Below are 24,750 nucleotides of genomic sequence, written 5' to 3'. Positions count from 1 at the left end.
ACCTCCCAATCTTGGCATTCAACAACTTTTCTTTGAAATGATTGAAGATAAGAAAGGAGTCAGCTCCGATACAACTGATGTAGTCAAAAATCTGGACGCTCTTCGTGGCACAACAACAGATACAAGATTGATAAAATAAATGAAAAATGGGCCCTTCAAACACCGTCGTAGGGAATAGAATACTTTGATCACCGTCGAAGGGGATGTGATTTACTTCGATCCTGTCGAAGTCGAGTTTCTCGGAGCGAAACTACAAAATACCCCTTCAGGTGCTAATCTAAGCAACCAAAAGTTCTCAAAAGAACTTAAAACCTGAAGGCAAATTTCATTCAATAATTAAAGTCCATTACAATGCTTACATAACATATATTTATAAGAAAAGAAACCCTAAAAACTAACTTAATACCCAAGCAACTAATCATAGCCGTCCATCTAAAATAATATAAATAAAATCTAAAACTTGACTAAAACTTACCTAAAATAGTAATTCTGTAATAGACACTTACCATATCCTAAAATTGCCTATAACTTAGCCAAATCAAGTCAAAATCACATAATCTTAGGCTCTTTAGATAGGTAATAAAAAAACCTTTCTAAAAGTACCAAAATCAGGCCAAAAGAACAAAATTTGATTCAAAAAAAAATAAAAAATAGTACAAATAAAATGACGAAAATATAAATTAAAAAATAAAAAACTTATTCCACGCCAACGAACAGAACTATTCTTGGTGATTTCCATCCGCATCAATGTTGGACAATTTAATCTTGATTTTCAGGGATGTAGAAACCTTAGGGGCAATTTGAGATTACGGTATCCCACCAGGGTTAAAGAATCCCTTCCCCACCCTTCTTCTGTGCGTCATATCCACACTGCATTTCCCTTTTCTCCATCCTATTCAAGGTAAATTAATCTCCCAAGATAACATGCACATTCTGATTACGAAGTTCAATTCATTTTGACTACTTGGTTTATATTAATAGTGATCCATACATAATTAGTCGTAACATAAAGTTTTTATTTGTTTGCATCAAGATTAAAACTAGAGAAGATTTTATCTGCATCATTTAGGAACCAATTATTCGGCGAGCTAAGAGTTCAACATCATAGACATGGGCAAACCCTACATATACATCAACTGTAGAATGAAATGACGCAGACACAAAGAAAGTACAACCACAAGCAATTGCTTACAATTGCAGGCACACATGCATGATTTTTTTTTGGCACACTTGTATGAATGATACAACACAGTACAATGCTAATTGCTGGATTTATATCTAGAAGTGTTTAACAATTGGGCTCATGCAGGGTGCTAAAAAATCCATCTAACTTGTGCAACAATGTAGGAAAACTGTCACAACCCACTGTCGTGAAGATCCGACTTTTCAATTCTCACTTCGATTAGGCTTCTCTGAAACAGGGATTACCTGAAACAAAGAGATGCACATTCCTGATTTGAATTATAACTCAGAAAAAAATTCAACTAAATGTAGCACTAACACATAAGAGTGTATTGGTCTTACAGTATCCATGGTTGGAATCCATTCGTTTGTTGCCGGGTTGCCCTTGCAAGAACCATGGCAATTGGAAACATCAGAAACCGAGTCCAAGCAAAAGCAGTTGCCATTTGCATTCTCATTCTCTACCTTGATGAACCCTGTTCCTGTCTATACCAATGGACAATTGAAGATTTACTGCATGGGCACACTCAATGATAACAATGTATAGGAGAAATGAATGACTATGAGATCATCTTGAAACAGAGATGCCAATAGCATAACAAAAACTGCACTCAGTAGATGGTTAAACACGAGAACAGGCGATGGGAAGAAGCTACGGCGATTCCTTCCAATAAGAAATCAACAGTGCAATGGCAGGGGCTGAGTTTTCATCCTCATAGGTTTTTAAAACCCCTCTCGAGTCAGTTTTTAATGGAAGATGGGGTATTTATCTATTCTTCCTCTCCCATCATCTATGTTGGGGTCGAAAAGCAGGCACCAACCGAACAGTGCCACGTGGCTCTTGGGCCCACAAGAACCTTGGCACGACACGTCGCCACCCAACTAAGATGATCCCTTCAGGCCAGCGCCACAATCTTCTCCACCACGACACCGCAAAAGGCCACATGCCTCCCCATTGGCCAATAAGAAGCCACCGACGAGCCTAGGGAAGAAGCAACAACAGTGCCAATCAGGGCACCTCCTTGAAACATCCCGCCTGAGGTCAGAGCCACCCTAAAAAGGCTGAGTAGACCGGCGGCACCGGCATAGGCACCAATGTCAGTTCTTGCCGAGACTACACAGTACCCACTTATCCCAAGGGAACTCCATCTATATAAAAGGGAAACCCACACTAGGCAAGTAGGGGGGAAAGAGTTAAGGTACGCCTGGGTTCTTGTTGTAAGCATAGTTCCATGTGTTACCTCCAGAGCTGACTTGAGCGCCGAAGGGTACTCTAGAGTTCCCAAACTCCGGGTGGCCTCAACCCTTTTTGTCTTTGAGCGCAGGTTCCTCCCTCTTGCAGACCTTCTGAACCCCGAAGCACCTCAAGTAAGGACTCGTTTGAGCACTCAAACTGGATTTAGACCGCACCAATCTACTTTGTGATGGTTACAAAGTCAACCACGCAAAACTAAAGAGTCGCAGGCCTTGGTTGTTTTGGATTTTGCGAACTGGTGAGAGTTTAAAACTTAAAATCTGACTCAAATTAGTTTTGGACTGACAATCACTTCTCAAAATCCAAAACAAGCAGGGCCTTACTATTTTATGCAATAGCTCATTAACTAACGAGATTATACGAAATAATTCATATTAACGGGTCCCAAAGCCTGACCTAACAGACCCCCCTCCCCTCCCCTCCCCTCCCGCACCAAGTAATCAACCGCTATCATATTATTTTCTTAGAGCATAATAGTAAGAAAAAAACTGAATATTTGTATAATGACAGTGGCTATATTTACCCAACCAAATCACCGCTCATTGATCGAGAGATGATGACTACAATATTTATATAATGACAGTGGCTGTATTTGCCCAACCAAATCACCGCTCATTGATCGAGAGACGATGGAAACAATATTTAACAATCCTAATCATCCAATCTAATGACTGGAATGTGTGTTCTCTTGTTCTATTATTTTTCGAATTTGGCCAATTGGTTGGGCAATTTCGTAAAAAAGAGAGGCTTCGAATGGTTAGGACCATCCAATGAGAATGATTTGCATCCCAAAAAAATTGCTACAAAAAAATGAGTCTAAAAATTGCAAAAAAATCCCTACAGTTTCATTCGAAGCAGGGTGTTTCATCCTGTTTTGTTTATTCCTGACGAAATAGACCTGATTGGACTGAAACAGAACAAAGCTGGCCGGATTTATGGGCGGAAAGTTTTGTTGTGTGTTTGTTTATTGGAATAGAAAAACATTTCGTCATTTCAGATGAAACAGAACGAAACATTTTGTACATTTCAGACACAATGGAATGGAGTAATGGACTCGATAACTAAGGAGGAAGGGAATTTTTCATTTTATAAAATTGATGGAAAAAGCAGCTATAGGGGGTGGAAATGCTCGAAAAGTGGTGGAAATAGCATTTCCCTTACAAAAATTATGCAAGGCATGTTATTATCTAGTGCAATGAGTTAGTATTTACATTTGTCATAAAATTACTATTATACCCTTATGTAGGGGTGCAGCTCGGGTCAGGAGGGTCGGGTTTTCCAAAACCCTACCCTACCCGAGAATTATCTCAGGTTGGGTTGGGTAAGGAAAACCTGAGATTCCTAAACCCGACCCTATCCAAGATAGTTTCTTGAGTTGGGTCGGGTTTTCATTTTTTTAGCGTAGGATAGTGACTAATTTTAAAGATTGTAGAAAAAAAAATACAAATCTTCACACCAAAAAATTGTAAATTCATGTCATCAAGTGTATAACTTTAAGGACACTATATTTTCACATAACATACATGATCACCTCAATCAAAACAATTGCATCAACATATTGGAAAATAATTTTCTATTTTATTCAAGAGATATTTATGAAAGTCACAGTGCACCCATATGAGTCGGGTCGGGTTTCGGGTTTTTTTTCTTTAAACCCGGCCCTACCCAAGATTGAGTCAGGTTTTCCAATTTAAAACCAGACCCTACCCAAGACCCATGATTTCTAAACCCGACCCATTTTATTTTCGGGTCGGGTTTTACCCGACCCAAGTTGCAACCCTATCCTTATGGTTTATACCAATTGATGACAAACATGCGAGGCAAATTTATGTAATTCATCGATTCAGATTTGGACAAGCTCATTAATCTTGAATATGGATATATAATTTTTTGAATCCTAATCAGATCCTCAAGATCCATCCAATTGAAAAGCTTCTTTTGACATGGAATGTGCCTCTTTTCAACGAAAAAAATATCCCTAGACATAACATTAGACGAGTTTAGAGAATGTTAAACTGTTTGTAATGTAAGTAAGATAATACCGTATGGTGTTGCTTATCCACGCAGTTGAGATCTTTGTAATAATCTGTCTCCACGTATTCTTCTGATGCTTCGCTCCCCATGTATGTCAGTTTCTTCAATACACAAAAATCACAAAGGAATTAGACACACTAACCCCAACGGTTAGAATTCAAAAAAGAAAGGGTAATATCGTCAACATGCAAAATCAATCATGGCATGGACTGCATTTTGAAGAGGCATACTTTAACTAAACAAAGCCCATATTAGCTATTTCGGCGACATACATGTTATGAACCCGAATCAGTTCACGCAACGTGATTGATTTTCTAAGAGAGACGATCAGCTTCTCGACCCGCTTCGAGAGAAGGGGCGGTCCTCTTTTGTGCACAAAGATTTCTGGGATAAATTTCTTCATTAAATTTAAGAAAGGCTAAGTATATGTTTTCAATAGTAATCTAAATAACCCTTATCTCTAAGACTTAGGCGTGCAACTTTCGGATTCAACCCGAAAAAAAGTAGGGTTTTCAGGTTGGGTTTGGTAATCTTTCGGGTCAGGTTCGGGTCGAGGGCTTGGGCAACCTAAACCGAGTGAAGCCCCACATTGTTTTTTAGTTTTAGTTTGAACATTTAGAGCTTAAAAACTCGGGCTGGGTTGGGTCCAATTCAGGTTGAATTTAAATGGTTCCTTGGGTTGAAACTTGAAACTCATCGGGTTGGTACTTGGGTCGGGTAGGGTTCGAATTGAGTAAATGGTTCTTCGGGTGGGTTCGGGTTGGTCTCAGCCCGACCCAAGTTGTACCCTTACTAAGACGAACCTACACTAAACAACTAGAGAGCATATGAAAAAATAACAAATATCTAAATAGATTTAAGGCGATGATCTTTTCACCCCCTTATAGGCTAATGCGCCCCCCTTTTAACGTGATTTGATGTCAAAAAGCCTTAAAGTGCCCACAATTCAAGTTAAAATTTTGAGGACAGAAATACCCACATTTGCAGAGGGATTAGGGTTTCGCCATTTTCCACCGCCACCTCCAGCCACTGCCACCGTCAGGTCGTCAAGTCTTTGCTTGGCCTGGATAGTATTTATGGTTCTCTTACCCCTCGTGCGAAGCACCATTTGCTGCGTTCTCCTAAACGTGGCTTAGGTCATCTCACCACCTTCGTCCACCGCTGCCATAACAGAGTAGATAGAAATTTCAAGGGGTTTAAAAGTGGTTGTGAAGAAGAAGAGGTGGTTGTAAATGAAGGGTCTGATGAGGTAATGGGGGTGATAGAGGAGAAGGTCATGGGCTCTGGTGGAAGTGGATTTGATGGTGATGAAAATGGGAGTGGTGGAGATGAAATTGATGATGAAGATGATGAAGATTGGTGGTCTCTTGCCGGATTCCGGCTAGGACGGCCGGAGAAGATGACTGAAATGGGTTAATGGAAATGGAAAAGGGGTGAGTGAAGAGGTGTGGCTGTTGAGGTGCGTCGGATTTGCAGAGGTGGTGATTGTGGCACTAGGGTGAAGATGGAGATGGTGGCTGCTAGCGAGGTGCGGCCATGGAGAGATGAGAATGGCTGAAGATGGTGGTTGGCTGCTCACTCCTCGAAAACCCTAGCCCAAAATCAAACCCTAATTGTTTCTTGTTATATGAAAGGGGGTGTGCTGAAAGATGGGTATATGTTTATAAATAAACAAGGGTTTGAATCAAACCCTAATTTTCAGTTGGGAAGACGAGGGCAACTTGGTCATTTCCTTGCGCCGTTTGCACCGTCCAGTTAAAAAAAACCCAATGAAACTTGAGGGGTGTAGTTGTCAGGTTTTAAACTATACGGGTAGAAGTGGATGGAAACTTGAGGGGGTGTAAATGTAATTTTCCCTATAAAATTTGCAGAAGAAACCCCAATTCCCAATTCCCAATCATTAAAAAAAAAACCCTAATTCCCAAACCTAAAAACAAACAAAGAAGAAAGAGAAAAAACCTGGGTATTATTGGTCTCGAGATCTTGAAACTTGACGAATTCTGGGATGATATTCTGGTCGTAACTATCAACTGCGTCCTTGTACTGAGAAGAGTAATCGCTCCTCTGTGGCTTGGTGTGTCGTTTTGGAACAACTTCCTCGAAATAGTGTCGCGCTTCTTCTTCTTTTTTTGCCTCTTCTTCCGGGGAGAGATGAACGTCACTCCGATTCGGCCTCTCCATCTCTGACTTTTCTCTGATGATTTCTTTGCCCCTTCTCAGCGGAAAGACGCCCTGGCATTTATAAAGCTTTGAGATATTTTTCTCTTGCTAGGAAACTGTAGCCGTACACTGACTTTTCGACGAAAATATCTGTTGAGCCATATCCAAAACCCAATGGACCATCCGTACAGGAAGGCTGGATGGGGGCATGTTTTTGATACGGATTGCATGATATCTTGGCCTTTTTGCAAGTGGATTCGGCTTCCCGCGGGTAGAAATATACATGCCGCGGGAAAAGTGCAGTGGCCCAACGTGCCCTTGAAAATCTTCCAATTTTACTTATACGGACACCTACGATTTTGCAATGCGATGTGAACAGATCAGCTAGGGTCAATGAAAACCATCAATCTAACAATCTAATTATATACTAGTGGTATAACCCGCGTGTTATGCCTAAAATTGGTAACAGATACGGCAGTGACATAAGAGCTAATCCGACGGGTCCAAGGAACTGAACGGAAGGAACTAAGCTCTGCACAAGAGCGCACAAGGTCAGAAGACCAACCCGGACTCGTTGCTCCAGACAGGCCCTTCGATACTCAAGTCAGTGTGCGCAGAAGTGCAGAGCCAAAACTTTAAAGGTGGTAACTTAGAAGTTATTACCCTTCTCTGTGAGCCTAAGGGGGCCTTTTATAGAGAGAGCCCTGGGGTGGTTGAATTACCTACGCTAGGATAGGTGTCGGCCCATTTGTGGGTTTAGGTTTACCTGCTCTTGGCAGATTACAAAACTACCCTTGGGTAGGTGATGAATTTGTGGTGGGCCCTTTGAGAACCACATGTCGACAGCTAATTGATTGCTGCTTTTCATACCCCATCAGTTGCCCCCCAGTTCTCCAAGTCATTGTAGTGACTTGAGGAAGTATGAGAGGTTGGATGAGCCGGTGTTCGGGAAGAAGTGCACCGGCCAGTTTTTGCCCAGCTCGGGATGGCTAGAAATACAAGGTAAAAAGATCTGTCTGGCCAGGCATTCTGCACGGCCTGGAACGGCCAGAAACTCGAAGTGAAATCTGTCCGACAAAGCCTTGTGCACGGCCTGGGACGGCCAGAAACTCGAAGTGAAATCTGTCCAGTCAAGCCTTTTGTACGGCCTGGGACAGCCAGAAACTCGAAGTGAAATTTGTCCGGCCAAGCCTTCTGTACGGCCTGGGACGGCTAGAAACTCGAAGTGAAATCTGTCCGGCCAAGCCTTCTGTACGGCCATAAACTCGAAATGAAATCTGTCCGGTCAAGCCTTCTGCGCGGCCTGGGACGACTAGATTTTTGTCGTTTTGTGAGACGCGTCATATCCTGGTCGGCTTGGGACGACCAGATTTTTGTCGTTTTGTGAGAAGCGTCATATCCTGGTCGGCTTGGGACGACTAGATTTTTGTCGTTTTGTGAAACGCGTCATATCCTGGCCGGCTTGGGACGAGCATATTCTTGTCGTTTTGTGAGACGCATCATATCCTGGCCAGTTTGGGACAACCAGATTTTTGTGGTTTTATGAAACGCGTCATATCCTGGCCGGCTTGGGACGAGCACATTTTTGTCGTTTTGTGAGACGCATCATATCCTGGCCGGCTTGAGACGACCAGAATTTTGTCGTTTTGTGAAACGCGTCATATCCTGGCCGGCTTGGTACGAGTAGATTTTTGTCATTTTGTGAGACGTGTCATATCCTGGCCGGCTTGGGACGACCAGATTTTTGTCGTTTTATGGAACGCGTCATATCTTGGCCGTCTTGGGACGAGCACAAACACTTAGAAGATATTCCGCAGCTATACACTTGGAAGATTCTCCGCGCCCAAACACTTCGAAGATTTTATGCATCCGCCCTGTACGCATATACATAGAAGGTGTATATGTAGTCTATATACGTACGTATTATACGTACCCTTATACGTATACGCATACTTGCCTCGTGGTGTGTGCCCTTCATTAATGAGGGACACGTGGCACCACCGGTTCGTGAACACGAACCGCCTCAAGCCTCAAGACTATAAGAAGAGGTTTTCACCCTTCACTTTTCACTTTCACTTTTTACTCCTGCCTCCTTTTGCTCTGCCTGTCCGGCTCTGGTAGCTTGTGACTCGTGAAATAGGAGCCTCCCTTTTGATCGGTAATTTCCTTTAACGCGTCTTTATTTGATTATTTTTCTGCGTCCTTCATGTCTGATAATACTACTAGTTCTGAGTCCGGTTCTAGGTCCTCTTCATGGGAGTCCGCATCTTCTAGCAGTGCAGGGTCTAGTTCGTCGGAGAGGACCCAAATCAATTCGACCAAGATTCCCTGCCCCTATATGGCAAGCCCTAGTATTAGCGTAGTTGCTCTTGATGAGCCCGTAGATAGCGAGGACGAGGTGATTTTAGACTTAAACACCACCCCGGTCCAAACGGGCAGCTTCTACTGGGCAGAGGCGAGTGAAGGTAGTGACGCTGCTGAGGCGTCCACCACATTCATTCTGGGCTGGGCTGTTGAGCACGGAGGTGAACCTTTGTTCGATTTTCAAGTCTGAGCAGAATTTTTGAAAGTTCCGGCAATCGAACTGCCTGCCGTTGTCAGTTATCAAGACCCCCGAAATCTGCAAACAACGGACTTCCAAAAGAAGGTCTGCACATTTTTCTCTGTGATCTGGGCTAGAGGTTCAGCCTCCACCCATTTGGTAAAGTAGTCTATCGCGACTACGACAAACTCACGTCTCCCTGATGCTGGCGGAATGGGGCCTAAAATGTCCATCCCCCATACTGCGAAGGGGAGTGGACAGATGATTGGGGCCATTGGTACAGCCGGTTGATGTATGGTGGGAGAGAATTTTTAGCATCTCTCACACTTTTTGACTAGGTCCAGGGCGTCTCGTCTCAAAGTTGGCCAGTACAGGCCTCTCAACAGTACTTTGATGGTGAGGGCCTTGCCCCCTAAGTGTTCTCCGCAAATTCCTTCGTGGGTTTCCTGTAGAGTGTATGCGGCATCGCTTGGCCGGAGGCATTTTAGGTACAGAAGGGTGTATGACCTTTTGCACAGGCTCTCACCATCTAGGGAAAACCTTGCTGCTCTCTGTATCACTTTTCGGGCTTCCTTCTTTCCTTCAGGAAGCTTCCCACTACGCAGGTAATCGTGATCTCGTCCATCCAGCATGGCTCACGCTCGACCTGCATTATTTCCACGGCCTCATTATCAATACTGGACTTCTTCAGAAACTCCATACATATATTCCCGAGACCGGTGTAACCGGATGCTGCTAGTTTGGATAGCATGTCTGCTTTCGCATTTTCTGTTCTCGGGATTCTGGCGACCTCGAAGCTTTTGAATTTGCTGGCTAGCTGGCGGACCTTGGAAAGGTATTTAATCATGCGCTCGTCGCGGGCCTCGTAGACTCCTTGGATCTGGTTCGTGACCAGTTGGGAGTCGCAATACGCCTTCAGCCTTTTGGCACGGGTCTGGGCCACTAGGTTCATTCCGGCAATGAGAGCCTCGTATTCTGCCTCGTTGTTGGACGCACGGAATCCGAACCTTAGTGCGTAGTCCAGAACAAAGTTTTCAGGCCATATGAGAACCAGGCCGGCCCCACAACCAGTCTTGTTTGAAGACCCGTCCACATATACTTCCCAGAGCGGCTCATCGGACGTCGGATTCTGCTCTGCTGGTGTGTGGATGCTTTCTGTTCTTACAGGTTCAGTTTCAACTCCTTCTCGCTCCCAGGGTGTAGTTATCTCTTCAACTACCGGAGTTTGGACAGCTTCGGGCGCGATGCTTTGCCGGGGGATGGTGCACTCAGCTACGAAGTCTGCTAGCACTTGGGCTTTTATCGCCGGCCTGGGCAAATATTGGATATCGAATTCGCTCAGCTCCACGCCCACTTCACAAGTCGCCCTGAGGTGTCCGGCTTGTGGAGAACCTGTCTGAGTGGTTGATCGGTTAAGACTTTATTGTGTGGGCTTGAAAATATGGCCTTAGTTTTCTGGCCGCCATGATGAGAGCATAGGCCACTTTTCTACTCGCTGGTATCTGATCTCAGCATCATGTAGGACCTTACTGACATATTAGATTGGTTTCTGCTGGTTGTGCTCCTCTTAAATTAGCACGGCCGCCAGTACCAAAGGACTTACCGATAGGTACAGGAGTAGCTCTTCTCTCAGTTCCGGTTTAGTCAGCAACGGTGGGGAGCATAAGTACTGCTTCAGCTCCTCGAACGCAACTTGACACTCCGGTGTCCAAGGTGCTGTTTTGATTCCCTTTACTGGGTTGAAGAAAGGCAAGCATCTTTCTGCAGATTTTGAGACAAAGCGTCCCAATGCAGCAATCATTCCGGTTAGCTGCTGCACCTCTCTAATAGTTTTTGGTGGAGTGAGCTTCACTACTGTCTTGATCTTTTCTAGATTTGCTTCTATTCCTCTTTGGCTCACCATGAATCCTAGGAATTTTTCAGCGCCAACACCGAAACTACATTTTGTCAGGTTAAGTTTCATGTTATGCTCTTTTAGGACCTGGAACGTCTCTTTCAGGTCGGAAACATGATCTTTCACGCTCTGGCTCTTGACCAGCATATCATCCACGTATACTTCCATGTTGCGCCCAATCTGTTCTCTGAAGAGCTTGTTTACAAGCCTCTGGTATGTTGCTCTGGCATTTTTCAGACCGAAGGGCATAACACGGTAACAGTAGGTTCCTTGGTCCGTTACAAAGGATTTTTTGGTATATCTGATTCATACATCCTGAGCTGATTGTATCCGAAAAAGGCGTCCATGAAGCTCAGAACTTCATGACCAGCGGTGACGTTTATCAACTGATTGATCTTTGGGAGTGGATAACCGTCCTTGGGACAGGCTTTGTTTAGGTCGGTGAAGTCAACACAGGTCCTCCACTTCCCGTTGGCTTTCTTTACCAGGACCACGTTAGCCAGCCAGTCCGGATATTGAATTTCTCGAATGAAGTCAGCCCTCAAGAGCCTCTCCACTTCTTCCTTGATCGCTTGGCGCCTCTCCAGGGCAAAGTGTCTCCTCTTTTGCTTCACAGGTCTACAGGTAGGGTAAACACCGAGTCTGTGCGTGCTGATCTCCGGATCTATCCAGGCATGTCTGCGGGAGCCCATGCGAAGACGTCTGTGTTGTCCTGAAGAAACTGGGTGAGGTTCTGCCGGGTGCTACTGTCTAAGGAGGAGCCGATTTGAATGACCTTCTCGCTATCGCTTTCGCACAGAGGAATGGAGATGAGGTCTTCGGCTGGTTCATTCACCTGGGCTTTGTCTCTCGGATCAAGTAGCTCAATCGGCAACGATTGTGATGCATTTTTGCCTTTGAGTGCCATGGCATAGCACTCTCTGGACTGTGGTTGATCTCTTCTGACTTCTCCCACGCCGTTTGGCGTTATAAACTTCATTTTCTGGTGATATGCTGAGGCAACGGCCCAGATGAGGTTCTGGCCGGGTCATCCCAAGATAGCGTTATAGACCGAAGTGGCCCTCACTACCAGGAAGTTGACCATTGTGAAAGCTTGACAGGGCGGTTCCCCTACGAGGACTGGGAGTTCAATCTGCCCTTCCACTTTAACAATTTCTCCTGAGAAACCGAACAAATCGGAGTTTGCCGGCTTCAAGTGGTCATCTCCTATCATCAGCTAGCTAAAAGCATGGTAGTAGAGTATGTCGGCTGAACTCCCGTTATCGACAAGGATTTTCTTTAACTCCCGGTTAGCGACGAGCATAGTTATGACCAGGGCATCGTCATGGGGCAGTATCAAGTTGTCGAGATCTGCATCTGAGAAGGAGATCTCATTCTCTGTCTTCATCTTTTTGCTGTCTGTATGCACGGCATTGACTCTGCGCGCATAGGCCTTTCGAGCGCTTGATGATGTACCTCCGGCGGCTGGTACCCCCATAATGGTGTTTATGACCCCATTAGGCTGGGATCGGCGCACCTCGGGCCGTGGGCTTGCCAAGGGAAGAGATTTGTTCCGCACAGGAGATGACGGGGGTCGTCGAGGGCTTTGGCGATGAGGGCTTCTCCCCTGCGCTCTCTTCCGTCGTCGTTATTTTTAACATACCTTTTTAAGTACCCCCGATTGATTAGCAGCTCGATTTCTTCTTTGAGGTGCCGACACTTATTGGTGTCATGCCCGTGGTCCCTATGGAACCGACAATACTTTGACTTGTCTCTCTTGTTTCCTTTTGAGATCATCCTGGCCGGCCACCTCACAAATTCTTCCCCCTCGATTGCACTTAGCACGTGCAACAAGCCTTTAAACCCCTAGGTTACCCTAGTGGACGCGTTTTGTCTCGTGAGTGTTTACAGTGAATATACACACAAAATTCAAAAATTAAACTTTTCTTTTCAAAATCCCACTACAGATAAAGCCACAAATTTTCCAATCCGTTTTCTTTTATAAATTTCTCAAAATAGAAGCACACAAATAACCCCATACTTAAACTTTGCATCCTATTCAAAGTCGAAAAATTAGAAAAATATTTTAAGTAAGGAATCTTCTTTTGAATTTTCCTACTCTTCTCCCTTAAATTTGCTTCTAATGTAATCGTACCATAAAAGAATTTTGATTCGAAAACTTCGTAGAAAATTTGCAAATTTATATGGTCCACCATACTTTTTATTTTTCCCATACTTTCTAATACTAGACTCACTTTTATAATTCTCTACTGCTTTTGGCGTGAATGACATGCAGGGCATGCTCCAGACACCCAGGCACTAAGCAGTGCCAGACTAATCATTCGATTTTTGCATATATCATAGACATTGATGCATATGAGGTCAAGCTTTACCTTTGATTACGTGCAATGCTTTGATTTATTAAGCTTTCTGATTGACCCATGTATGGAGTTTTCAGTCAGTTGCTCTCAAGCCAGTTGGCTTTAAGGAACTAGGCATAAAAACCCTTCAGACTTAATAACTCAAATAAAAAAGGCTACAAATCAAAACTATAATAAAAAGGTAATTCTTTTTTTTTTCAACCCTTTCTTTTCTTTTTCATCATACCATATAAAAAGCAAGTTTCTATTTCTATTTCTTATTCAAATGGTTTTAAAAGAAATATTCCAAAAGAAAACAAAACTAAGAAAGGAAAGTATTCTTTTTAAAAAATTTCGATTTCAAAATTAAAATATCCACTAACTTTCTTTCTTAAAATAAGAAAACAACTTTCTTTCTAAGAATACCAAGTTCTTTCTAATTTGAGAAAAATTACCAAAAATAAAAAGAAAAGAAACTTTCTAACTTTAAATTATAGAAAAGACAAGAAAATGAAAGTTTCTAAAGACTACCCCTGCATACTTGAATTATGCATTGTCCTCAATGCATGCAAAAAAAGAAATAAAAACATGAGGACCAAAAATAGAAAGGAGGGTACATACCATATTCTCTTAGGTAGGATTCGAATAGGAAGGTTCATGGAGATCCATGACCTCTTCCACATTCGACTTTGACAACTCAATAAACGGCTTTAATCTTTGACAATGAACTTTAAATAACTCACCCTTGCACGGATTAAGAACCTCGACCGCACCATGGGAGAAAACTTTATGCACAATGTATGGTCCATCCCATCGAGGCTGCAACTTACCTGGAAAAAGATGCAAGCGTGAATTGTAGAGCAAGACTTTGTCACCTTCATTGAATCTTTTCCGCACTATGTATTTGTCATGAAAGGCTTTGGTCTTCTCTTTATAGATCTTTGCATTCTCGTACGCTTCATTGCACAATTTCTCCAATTCGAAAAGTTGTAATCTTCTTTGAACACCTGCAGAAGACAAATCAAAGTTGAGCTTCTTTATTGCCCAAAAAGCTTTGTGCTCTTACTCTACAGGAAGATGACAAGCCTTTCCATATATAAGATGGTATAAAGACTGACTAAGATCAGTCTTATATGCCGTCCTATAAGCCCACAAGGCATCCGCTAATCTAATGGACCAATCCTTGCGGTTAGGATTAACCGTCTTCTCCAAAATTTGCTTGATTTGCCTATTTGAAACTTCTACTTGACCACTTGTTTGTGGGTGATAGGGGGTAGCCAACTTATGAGTAATGCCGTATTTCCTCATAAGCGACTCAAATGATTTATTACAAAAGTGTGTGCCCCTATCACTAATTACAGCCCGTGGTGTACCAAAGCGAGACAAGATATTTTTCTTTAAAAACTTCACCACCACCTTGTGGTCATTGGATTTGCATGCCACGGCTTTAATCCACTTGGACACATAATCAACTGTAAGCAAAATATACAAATTCCCAAACGAATTTGGAAACGGGCCCATAAAATTGATACCCCACACCTCAAAAACCTTTACAACTAGAATGTGATTGAGGGGCATCATATTTCTTTTAGTAATTTTTCCTAAAGACTGACATGATTTACAGGACTTACAAAAGTCAAATGAGTCTTTAAAGAGATTAGGCCAATAAAATCTGCACTCCAAAACCTTATGTGTGATTTTCTTCGGACCGAAGTGGCCACCACATGCCTGATCATGGCAAAAAGATAGAATGGAATGTTGCTCATGATCAGGGACACACCTACGAATAATTTGATCGGAACAAGTTTTAAATAAGTAGGGGTCTTCCCAGAAAAAAGTACTTTACCTGCGAGTGGAATCGGTATTTGTCTTGGGTGGACCAATGAGAAGGTGTCTCACCCGGGACTAGATAATTCACGATGTCTGCATACCATGGTTCACTTGAAACTGCCAATAACTGCTCATCCGGAAAGCTCTCATTAATCGAACGCTCATCATCCTTTGCATTAGGGAGTCTGGATAGATGATCGGCAATCAAGTTCTCCGTACCTTTCTTATCTCTTATCTCTAAGTCAAACTCCTGAAGAAGCAAAACCCACCTAATGAGGCGACCTTTTGCATCCTTCTTTCCCACGAGGTACTTGAATTGCCGAATGGTTCATATATATAATCACATGCGATCCAATCAAGCAGGACCTAAACTTTTCTAATGCAAACACAACCACTAGAAATTATTTCTCGATAGTAGTGTAGTTGAGCTGTTCATCATTTAAAGTCCTACTCGCATAATACATGGGGAATTTATTAAAACGTTGGCCTAACACGGCCCCAATTGCAAAGTCTGAAGCGTCGCACATAGTTTCAAAGGGCTCGATCCAAATGGGTGCTTGAATAATGGGAGCCATAGTGAGCTCATTTTTTAAGCGCTCAAATGAATCGAGGCACTCTTTAGAGAACTCGAACTTTTGATCTTTAGCTAATAGCATGGTAAGAGAGCGTAGCAATTTTTGAAAAATCCTTGATAAAGCGCCGGTAAAAGCCTGCATGACCCAAAAATGCTCGGATATCCCTTACATTTTTGGGTGGTGGAAGATGGACTATGAGGTCCACTTTAGCCTTGTCTACCTTGATCCCATCTTTTGAAATGACATGTCCTAGAACTATGCCCTCTTTAACCATGAAATGGCATTTTTTCCAATTGAGGACAAGGTTCTTTTCTCTACTCCTTTCTAAGACCAATTTGAGGTGATGTAAACATTCGGCAAAAGTATCACCGTGAATAGAAAAATCATCCATAAAGACCTCCAAAAAGGTCTCCACCATATCAGAAAAGATACTCATCATGCACCTTTGGAAAGTTGCCGGAGCATTGCACAACCCAAAAGGCATGCGAATGGTCAATAAAACGTAAGAGGAAGTGATCCTTCCAAGTAGCCGCATTAAGCTTCCAGTAGTCTATACAAACCCGCCGTCCGGTTTGAATCCGAGTAGGTATGAGCTCATTAGTGGCAGATTGTATAACCGTGACTCTCGACTTCTTAGGGATTACTTGAACGGGACTTACCCATTGGCTATCCGATATGGGATAAATTATCCCATTGTCCAAACACTTTAAGATCTCTTTTTGGATGGCTTCTTTCATCACGGGATTAGCCCTCCTTTGAGGTTCCCTTGAAGGCTTGGAACCCTCAATGAGGTGAATGTGATGTTGGACTATGGAGGGGCTAATCCCTTTGATGTCGACCATCGTCCATCCTATAGCTTCTTTATTATCTTTTAATAACATCAAAAGTTCCTCCTCTTGAGTAGAGGTGAGGTCTGCAACAATTATTACAGGTAAAGTAGAGTTATCGCCCAAAAATGCATAACGTAAAGAAGAAGAGAGAGGCTTTAAGTCCAGCTGTGGAGCCTCATCAATAGAAGGCTTTGGAAGTGACTTTGCTAAGGGTCCCACCGGCTCTGTCTCTTGAATGGCAAGCGCATCGGCAAAGAAGTCGCTTCCTCCATCTTCTCCTAGCTCCTCCAAGCAATTTTGGAAACCTACATCAAAATCAATTTAAAAATTAGTAACGATATCATTAGGAAAAGAATGTAACATATTGATTTCTTCATGAAAATTAGGTTGCTTACCTAAACGAAATACATTGAAATCAACCGAAGTGTTTCCAAAAGACAATTTCAATAACCCGTTTCTACAATTAATGAGAGCATTGCTACTAGCAAGGAACAGCCTACCAAGAATGATAGGGATTTGGTCCTTGTTATCAACAACCGGCTCCGTGTCCAAAACCACAAAATCCACAGGAAATAAGAAATCACCTGCTTTTACTAGGACATCCTCAACCATACCTTTGGGTGTCTTAATGGATCTATCCGCCAATTGGAGTGTGATGGTCGTAGGTTTGAGGTCACCTATTCCTAGTTGCTTGAAAACCGAAAACGGTATGAGGTTCACACTTGCTCTCAAATCTAACAAGACATGATCAATTTGAGTGTTTCCAATAGTACATGATATAGTGAGACATCCCGGGTCCTTGTACTTCGCTACCAATTGATGAGACAAAATAGAACTAACGTTTGCGGCCAAGAAAGCTTTCTTGGGCACATTCGTTGTTCTCTTTTGTGTACATAGATCTTTCAACACCTTAGTGTAAGTAGGGACTTGGGAAATGGCATCAAGCAATGGTATGTTTACATGTACTTGTTTAAAAATATTCAAAACTTTATCAATTTGATCTATCTTCTTATTATTAGCATGTCTCCTTGGGAAAGGAGCCTTAGGAATGTAATCCTTTTTAGGAGGAGAAGTTACCTCTTCTGTACTTACCTGTTTGGGCTCTTCTTTTGAGCCTGTGGAGGAAGGTTCTTCACTTACCTCCTTTGGAAGATCTTGAGCAATTTTAGAAGGTTCGGTGCTGCCCTCCTCTTTTTGGTATTCTTTTCCACTTCTCAAAGCATAAACTGCATTACATTGGTTTGAAGGATCTTGCTGCGGCAAGTTTGGTTGCATGGGAGTCAACTGATTTACCTGTGGTTGTTGATTCCCATTCATGGCCACATTCCTTGGGTTAGGAATGGGTTGACTCGGCATCTTTCATTTTTCCCTTTCACTTAGGGCCGTAGCAAGCTGAGAAATTTGCTTTTCTAAGTTGTGTTGGCCCGTCATGAAGGTACTCATGAGTCATTAGAAGCTCCATGTTTTTCTCTAAAGATGCAATGCGGGCCGACTCTCCTTGTTTTTGAAAACCCGGTGAGGGATGATTTGAAACACTATTTAGAATGGACTTTTGGAAGGTAGGAGGGGGAGGGGGTGGTCGAACAAAAGTGGGAGGGAAGGTGGGCCTAGGTTGGCCGAATTGGCCCTAACCTTGGAAATTGGATGGCACACCTTGACTCCAAGAAAAGTTGGGATGATTTCTCCATCCCGAATTATAAGTGCTAGAATAAGGATTATTAGCATAAAGAGCACTCACATTCTCCGTAGAACTACCAAACTTTGCAAGAGTTGGGCACTTTTCCATGACATGGTCCGTGGCTTGGCACCAACTACACATGGGAACACAATGTGCAATTTGATGGACCTCTGAATGTCCTTTGACAACTATCGCTTCTAGCCTTTTAATTAGGCTATCAAGTTGGGCCTCCTTGGCCACGGTACCCTCAATAAAGAATCCCTTGCTTGCGGTGGCTCTCTCACCTTCTTGAGTGGATTCCCACTCACGTGTTTTTCTGCCAAATCAAGCAAGAAATTCCATGCAAGGTTGTCATCTGTGAAATATGTGAACCTGGTAGGGCACATGGACTCAAGTAATTGCTTTGTTTGGTAATCAATGCCCTCATATACTATTTGGCACAAGTGCCACAAATCTAAACCATGGTGAGGACACTCTTGGACTAGATCCTTGAATTTCTCCATAAACTTAGAGAACGACTCTAATGACTTTTGTTTAAATTTCAAAATATCGTTCCTAAGCTTGTTAGTCTTATGTAAAGGAAAACATTTCTTTAAGAAAATGACTGTGAACTCCTCCCAAGTGAAGATGAAGTTCGTTGGTAAGCCATAGAGCCATGTTTTGGCTCCCTCTTTGAGTGAAAAAGTAATAAAGTGCAACTTTCACGCATCATCGGAAAGTTGTTGTTGTTTAATCAACGCACACAGTTGTTTAAACTCACGCAAAAATAAATATGCATCCTCTGAAGGGAGGCCATGAAAATGAGGAAGCATGGAAATAAAATGCGATTTAAGCTCAAAATTATTACCCTGCGCAACTGGCAATCTAATGCAAGAAGGTTGCACGGTTCGGGCTGGATAGAAAGGATTGCGTAAGGTTTTGGGCGGTTCTTGTTCTTCCGCCATGACTACTTGATTTGGCGCTCTTCCATGAATTGGTTCGATGTCGTCCGCCATCTCTGACCGGTTAGTTATTTCTAATCGATTGGCCGTGTTACGCACCCAACCTGCACTTCTAAACACAAAAAGAACCAAGTTAGAGAGAAGGATAGGCAAGAAACCAGAAAAAAATAATACTAAAAATAGCTACTAAACTAAAACACTCCGAATAATTAAGACACTAATTGTGACTTTCTTCCCCGGCAACGGTGCCAAAACCTTGATTGTGATTTAAAAAATAACCGCAAGTGCACAGATCGGGTCGAACTCAGGAAAGAGAAATCTTGTTTATAAATCCTATTCTTGTATAACTTAGAATATAAACTATGATATATGTTGCTTGGCATTTACTCAGGATTTCCGTGGACGTACCTCGGAGCCAACAATTTCTATAAATTTGTATTCTAAACAATTTATGAATCGAACACAAATAAGATTGCGATTTGAAAATCTTAATTTAGGCAAAGTGTACCAAAATTCTAATGATCTCTATTAACAACTTATCTAATCTAATTAGAAAATCAAATTCTAAGGGCTTAAGTAAATTGGAAAATTGCAAAAGTAATTTGGAATAGTGTAAAAATCTTAATTTAATATAAAAGAGTACTTAGGGTTAGAATCCACCATGGGTTTGAATAAAATTGATTAATTAAAACAATAATTTGAATTAGGTTGAAAATCCAACTAATTAGTCAATAAATAATAAGATCTAAAACAGGCCATTATTTATGAGTATCTTAATCGAATTAACCCTCTAATTTATATTAATTATATAGAATTTAATCTTTGGTTAATCAACAATCATCCATACGAAAGGGGAAAGCCAATGGCATGATGATTGGGATTTGTACAAAAACAAAACCCTACATAATTCTTACAAAAAGTTTGGATGGAATTAATTGAATATTTTTCTCCTCCCCCATGGCTTCAACTAAACCTTAAGTAACTAGGATTTAGTTGTTCATGAAAAAAGAAGAAAAAAAGATAAAATAGAAGAGAGGGATGAGAGAGGAAGAAGAGCCATCAATCACAAATTAAAAAGAAAACTACAGAGAGATGCTTTCACTAATTAAACTTAAGACAAATTACATAAATAAAATCTGAAAGTTAAATAAAACAAAAATAAAAACTTATTCTTTTGTCTTCTAAGCCTGAGACAAGGCTTTCTCCTTTCTTGTGTCACCCATGATTGGAGTTGGAATGGCCTTGGAGGTAGATGATGTGAGAGATGGAAAAAGAACTTGAAAAAGAAAAAGATAGAACAAGAGAGTAAAGAGAGAGTAGAGAGAAAGAGAGAATCCAGAGAATGTCTTCTTCGCTCCAATATGTAGCTTTCTTCCCATTCTATTTTCATCTCCAAGAAAATGCACAATTTTGGCATCTTTTGTATTTTTGGGAACCCCACCTGTCTTTGGCAATTTCTGAAATTCCATCATTTGTTGGTAATGACAAACTTCCTTTTTTTCTCTTCACAATTTCACCAACCTTTTACTCCCTTTTGGTAACTCTTCTGTTCTTTTTTGACTTTCTAACGTAGCAATATGGGTTGAGATTTTGCTACAAGACAAAATAGCATGGTTATGCATATATTAGAAACCATATAAAATCTCATATATATATATATGTGGGACCGATCCCGCGAGAGGGGTGGGGCGCGAGCCGCCACGCTCTCTCTTGGTCTCTCGTACCCACGCGATTGGCGTGTGCTTTTCATTATTGATTTTAATTACCCAACCAAGCAGGCAGCAACCAAGCCATAGGGTGCAAACAAATGTGCAACCCAGTACCCATAAGGGCAGGGGTAAGCTGCCGAGCCTAGTAAGGTGTGATTTAATTCATCTTTTCCGTGAACTTGGGATCACTAAGACAATCCGAATTTCACGCAAAAGAGAGTGACAGAGTCGCCACCTAGATGAGGGATCTAGGACCCATAATTGACCAGAGATCTAGACTCGTTACCTGGTTACGAGAATGGAAGGTATGGGGAGTACCACCACATGCACCATTCCTGCCCGATAATCGGTCTTCAATTCCAAAAGTTAACTCTTTTGAATTTCTTTTAAATGGCTCATTTAACTCTATATTAATGTGCGAACTATGTGACATGCATCCTAAGATCTAATTTCAATGTAATTCCTAAATGTGTAGCTTGACTTTCTTAATTTGTTTGAATTCAATCTAAGTGAAAGTTCTCCTAAAATGCTAATTTGAGGGAAATCCTACATATTTTAATTAAGAATTTATAAGAAAACTAATATACAAAACGCCACCATTTGTGTGTGGGGCCGACTCGTGATTGGTATGCCATCAAGCATCCAAGCTGCCTACGTACCCAAGCCTCACTGGGATCAGAGTCGACGTAGTTCGGTGCACCTGAACTAAGCTACTTATGAGTAACTCATCTAAGACACCGATCTAGACTGGATTGACTGTTTCAACAGTTTTAAGAGAAGTTATTTAATTCAAGTGGACGATTTTATTATCCTAGGACCTCATCTAAGATGCTATATGATCCTATCTAAGTGCAAATTGTCCCTTAGACTAATACAGGTTAACCTACATCCTAGGTAACTAGGCTTGTCGTAGGAAAAAATTGGATGACTAGTGTAACTAGATTTATGGCACGGTTGCTATCCATAGCAAACGCCCGTGATGAGGCTAGACTCCTAACTCTAGGACTCCTTAAAACTTAGGACACGACATGACGTAAGTGTTCCTAAATAGGGCTCTAATGGTTCTTATGATGGAAACCGCAATCCAAAGGTTCCGAAAGACATGATATGAATTGATTCAATTTGTTGAAGTTAATGATTTTCAGATTTCAAGGATTTTCTGTTCCTAAACCTCTAAGGAATACCAAAGGCTCTATGGTTCGCAAGCTTCGGCCTTGAATCGCAACCATGGAAGGGAATCGTGCTCTCAACACTTGTATAATTTAGCACGTAAATTATAGTATCTTATTGCCTGGCATATTTCTCAGGATTTCCGTGGACAGTAGACCTCGGAGCCAATATCATACTATAATTTACGCACTCCAATTATGCAGGATTAATCGCAATTAGTATACGATTATGGTTACGATCTCGGCAGTTAAATTGTCACAGCATAGCCAATTTACAAAGGCAATCTATGAACCCTAAGGTTTCTGTTTAAAAAAGTTAGGGATTAAATTTATGATGAAAAGTTAAGGTTTTTTGGAGATTTTTACTGACTTTTGTATTGATTTGCTATTAAATTGTGATTTAATATCATTAATACCAGATTGCTAGGAATACACAGTAACCCTAAGCAATCAAACTCCAAATCAGTTGAAACTTTTTCAGTAACAATATATGGATGATTGTGGCTTACTGGAAAATTTTAATGAATTATCATTAAGATTAAATATCAATTCCTGATTTTTCAAAATCCAAATCAGATTATAGATTAACACAACAACCTGTATCATATCACTTTTAAATTACTCCAAACTTTTACAGAATAAAGATATAGATGAATAAAACATACTGAAATATTTGCATGAATTATCATTAAGATTAGATATCAATTTCTGATATTTCAAAATTTAAATCAGATTATAGATTAACACAGCAACCTATAGCATATCAATTTCAAATCAACTTAAACTCTTACAGTATAAAGATAATCATGATCTTAGACTACTGTATTATTTTCATGGATTTTTATTACGATTTGATGCCCATTTAAACTCACACAAAAATCAGATGAAACCAAAGAATTACTTAAAAAGCAAACCTAATGGTATCCTAAAATCAAATGAAAAATTCAAGTAGATATATAATATATTATAGAATTTATTATCAAAATTTCAAAACTTAAAACTTAAATCACCTCCATGAAATTGGTTTTTAAATATAAGAGATCAATTTGTTTCCTAGGCGTTAAAACCCGTTTATTAAGATAAATTGTAAAATCTTATCAAATCTTTGCAAAATTAGTTGAAAATATTTCTCTAACATTCCAGTAACCAAAGTTACTGGTTTGTAAAGAAAAATTTTAAAAATATATTAATTTAATAAGAAAAAAAATTATGGCACGTAAAACGGGGAAGCGATTAGAAAACAGTAAAAACCATATTTGTTTTTGAAATATTTTTCAATGGAAACTTCCATTTATTATTAGGCTTTAATTCTGGAAAGTTTCATCAAATTTTAAAATGATTTGGTATTTATTAAAAATAGCCGAAATTTAAAATAATTAATAATCTGATTAAACAAACTCCAAAAAATATGAAAATTTTGGGTGATATAAAAACCATGTAAAACTACTGGAAACAAACTTTCACTAAATTTGAACATGATTTGATATACTTTTGGCTCCATTCATCAAGAAATAACCCTTTTCAGGGTTATTCTTTGAAAAATGGAATGAAAAATAAAACGGCCGAACCATGGTTGGAAATTAAGTTTCCAGTAGTATTTTATTTTATAGAAATCCCAAAAAATATCATTTTTAAAATAAATCCATGTTTTCTAACACTTGCTTTGATAATCCGATTGAAATCCATATTGAATAAAAAACGAAAGAAAATCATTATTAAATGGAGGAAGTTCAATTTTTTTGGTGAAATTTTGAATTTTGAAAACTTATAATCTATATTATAACATACTGAAATTTCAAGGAAAAATTCATTGATTTGATCTACCAAAAGTAAGACCCTAGCATGCTTTTCTACTTTTGATATTACAAAGATAAAGATCCTACCGTTGATCGCGCTCCTTGTCTCTAGGGTGCGTAGATCCGAGGTATACGCTTTGTCGCACTCTTTTATATGATGAAGAAGACCCAAAGAACACCCCAAAGATCATTGATCTGTGATTTGTTGAAGAAGAAAAATGAATTCAAGAAGTCCTTTTGTGAAGAACACTTGAGAGATATGAACACACTTCAAGAGAGAGAAAAAAAAATTTTCTTTGAAGGAGAGAGAAAATGAACGAATTTGGATTTTTTTCCTCTTTTCTAGGATTGTTTGCTTTGATTTTTATACAAAAAAAGCTAAGGTTAAGAGAGAAATAGTAGTTTCCAATGTGAGAGCTCTCATTTTTGGCTTGTTTCCAATTTTTCCCTTTTGCTTTCTTTCTTTCTTTCTTGTTTCCAAATTGGATTTGATTCCAATCTTAATTTCTTGTCAATCAAGATATGCTATTATCATTCCACATTGCTTCTTTGGAAAAAAAACCTTTTTAAGCAATCATTCCTCTTTTCCTTCTTTCCTTCTTTTCTTTTTTTATTCTTTTTATTTTTCTTTTAACAAATATGATGTCACCATTGTGACATCATCAAGGTTGGGTGCTCAACTCATGTGGGTCAACCATGTGGGGCGCCCACCATGGTGGTCGACCCATATGGGTGAACCCACATGAGCTCCATCTTTGCGGGCTTTAGCCCAATGGGCCATTTCACACGGGTTTCGGGTTTTTCTGTAAAAATTCA

General features: G+C 40.7%; 2 protein-coding genes, 1 non-coding gene and 1 pseudogene across 4 annotated transcripts; 1 reads left to right on the top strand and 3 right to left on the bottom strand.

Moving 5' to 3' along the window:
• Nucleotides 1–1,034: 1,034 nt before the first annotated feature.
• LOC143856255 (uncharacterized) lies at nt 1,035–6,854 on the bottom strand. 2 transcript variants are annotated; one of them, XM_077366419.1, is made up of 4 exons: nt 6,431–6,854; nt 4,480–4,572; nt 1,525–1,668; nt 1,035–1,428 (listed from the first exon to the last, which is right to left on the bottom strand). In XM_077366419.1, exons 1-4 carry the CDS (start codon nt 6,650–6,652, stop codon nt 1,387–1,389), a joined length of 501 nt encoding a protein of 166 aa, XP_077222534.1. In that variant the 5' UTR covers nt 6,653–6,854; the 3' UTR covers nt 1,035–1,386. The 2 variants fall into 2 exon arrangements, with proteins under 2 accessions (XP_077222534.1, XP_077222535.1); XM_077366420.1 differs by lacking the exon at nt 6,431–6,854 and adding an exon at nt 5,451–6,086.
• Nucleotides 6,855–9,729: 2,875 nt separating this feature from the next.
• LOC143855976 (uncharacterized) lies at nt 9,730–11,316 on the bottom strand. The gene is made up of 2 exons (XM_077366018.1): nt 10,777–11,316; nt 9,730–10,569 (listed from the first exon to the last, which is right to left on the bottom strand). Exons 1-2 carry the CDS (start codon nt 11,314–11,316, stop codon nt 9,730–9,732), a joined length of 1,380 nt encoding a protein of 459 aa, XP_077222133.1.
• A 4,562-nt stretch (nt 11,317–15,878) lies between these two features.
• Nucleotides 15,879–17,997, bottom strand: LOC143855975 (uncharacterized; annotated as a pseudogene).
• Nucleotides 17,998–18,775: 778 nt separating this feature from the next.
• Nucleotides 18,776–18,882, top strand: LOC143856844 (small nucleolar RNA R71). The gene has a single exon (XR_013238388.1). It is a non-coding gene; the product is annotated as a small nucleolar RNA R71 (small nucleolar RNA).
• Nucleotides 18,883–24,750: the final 5,868 nt, after the last annotated feature.

The sequence above is a fragment of the Tasmannia lanceolata genome, unplaced genomic scaffold (assembly GCF_043159265.1).
Source record: "Tasmannia lanceolata isolate RefF3 unplaced genomic scaffold, GAP_Taslan_0.1 ptg000023l, whole genome shotgun sequence".
Classification (NCBI taxonomy): Eukaryota; Viridiplantae; Streptophyta; class Magnoliopsida; order Canellales; family Winteraceae; genus Tasmannia; species Tasmannia lanceolata.
Note: the sequence above shows the minus strand (reverse complement) of the source record. Positions and strands in the feature narration are given on the sequence as shown.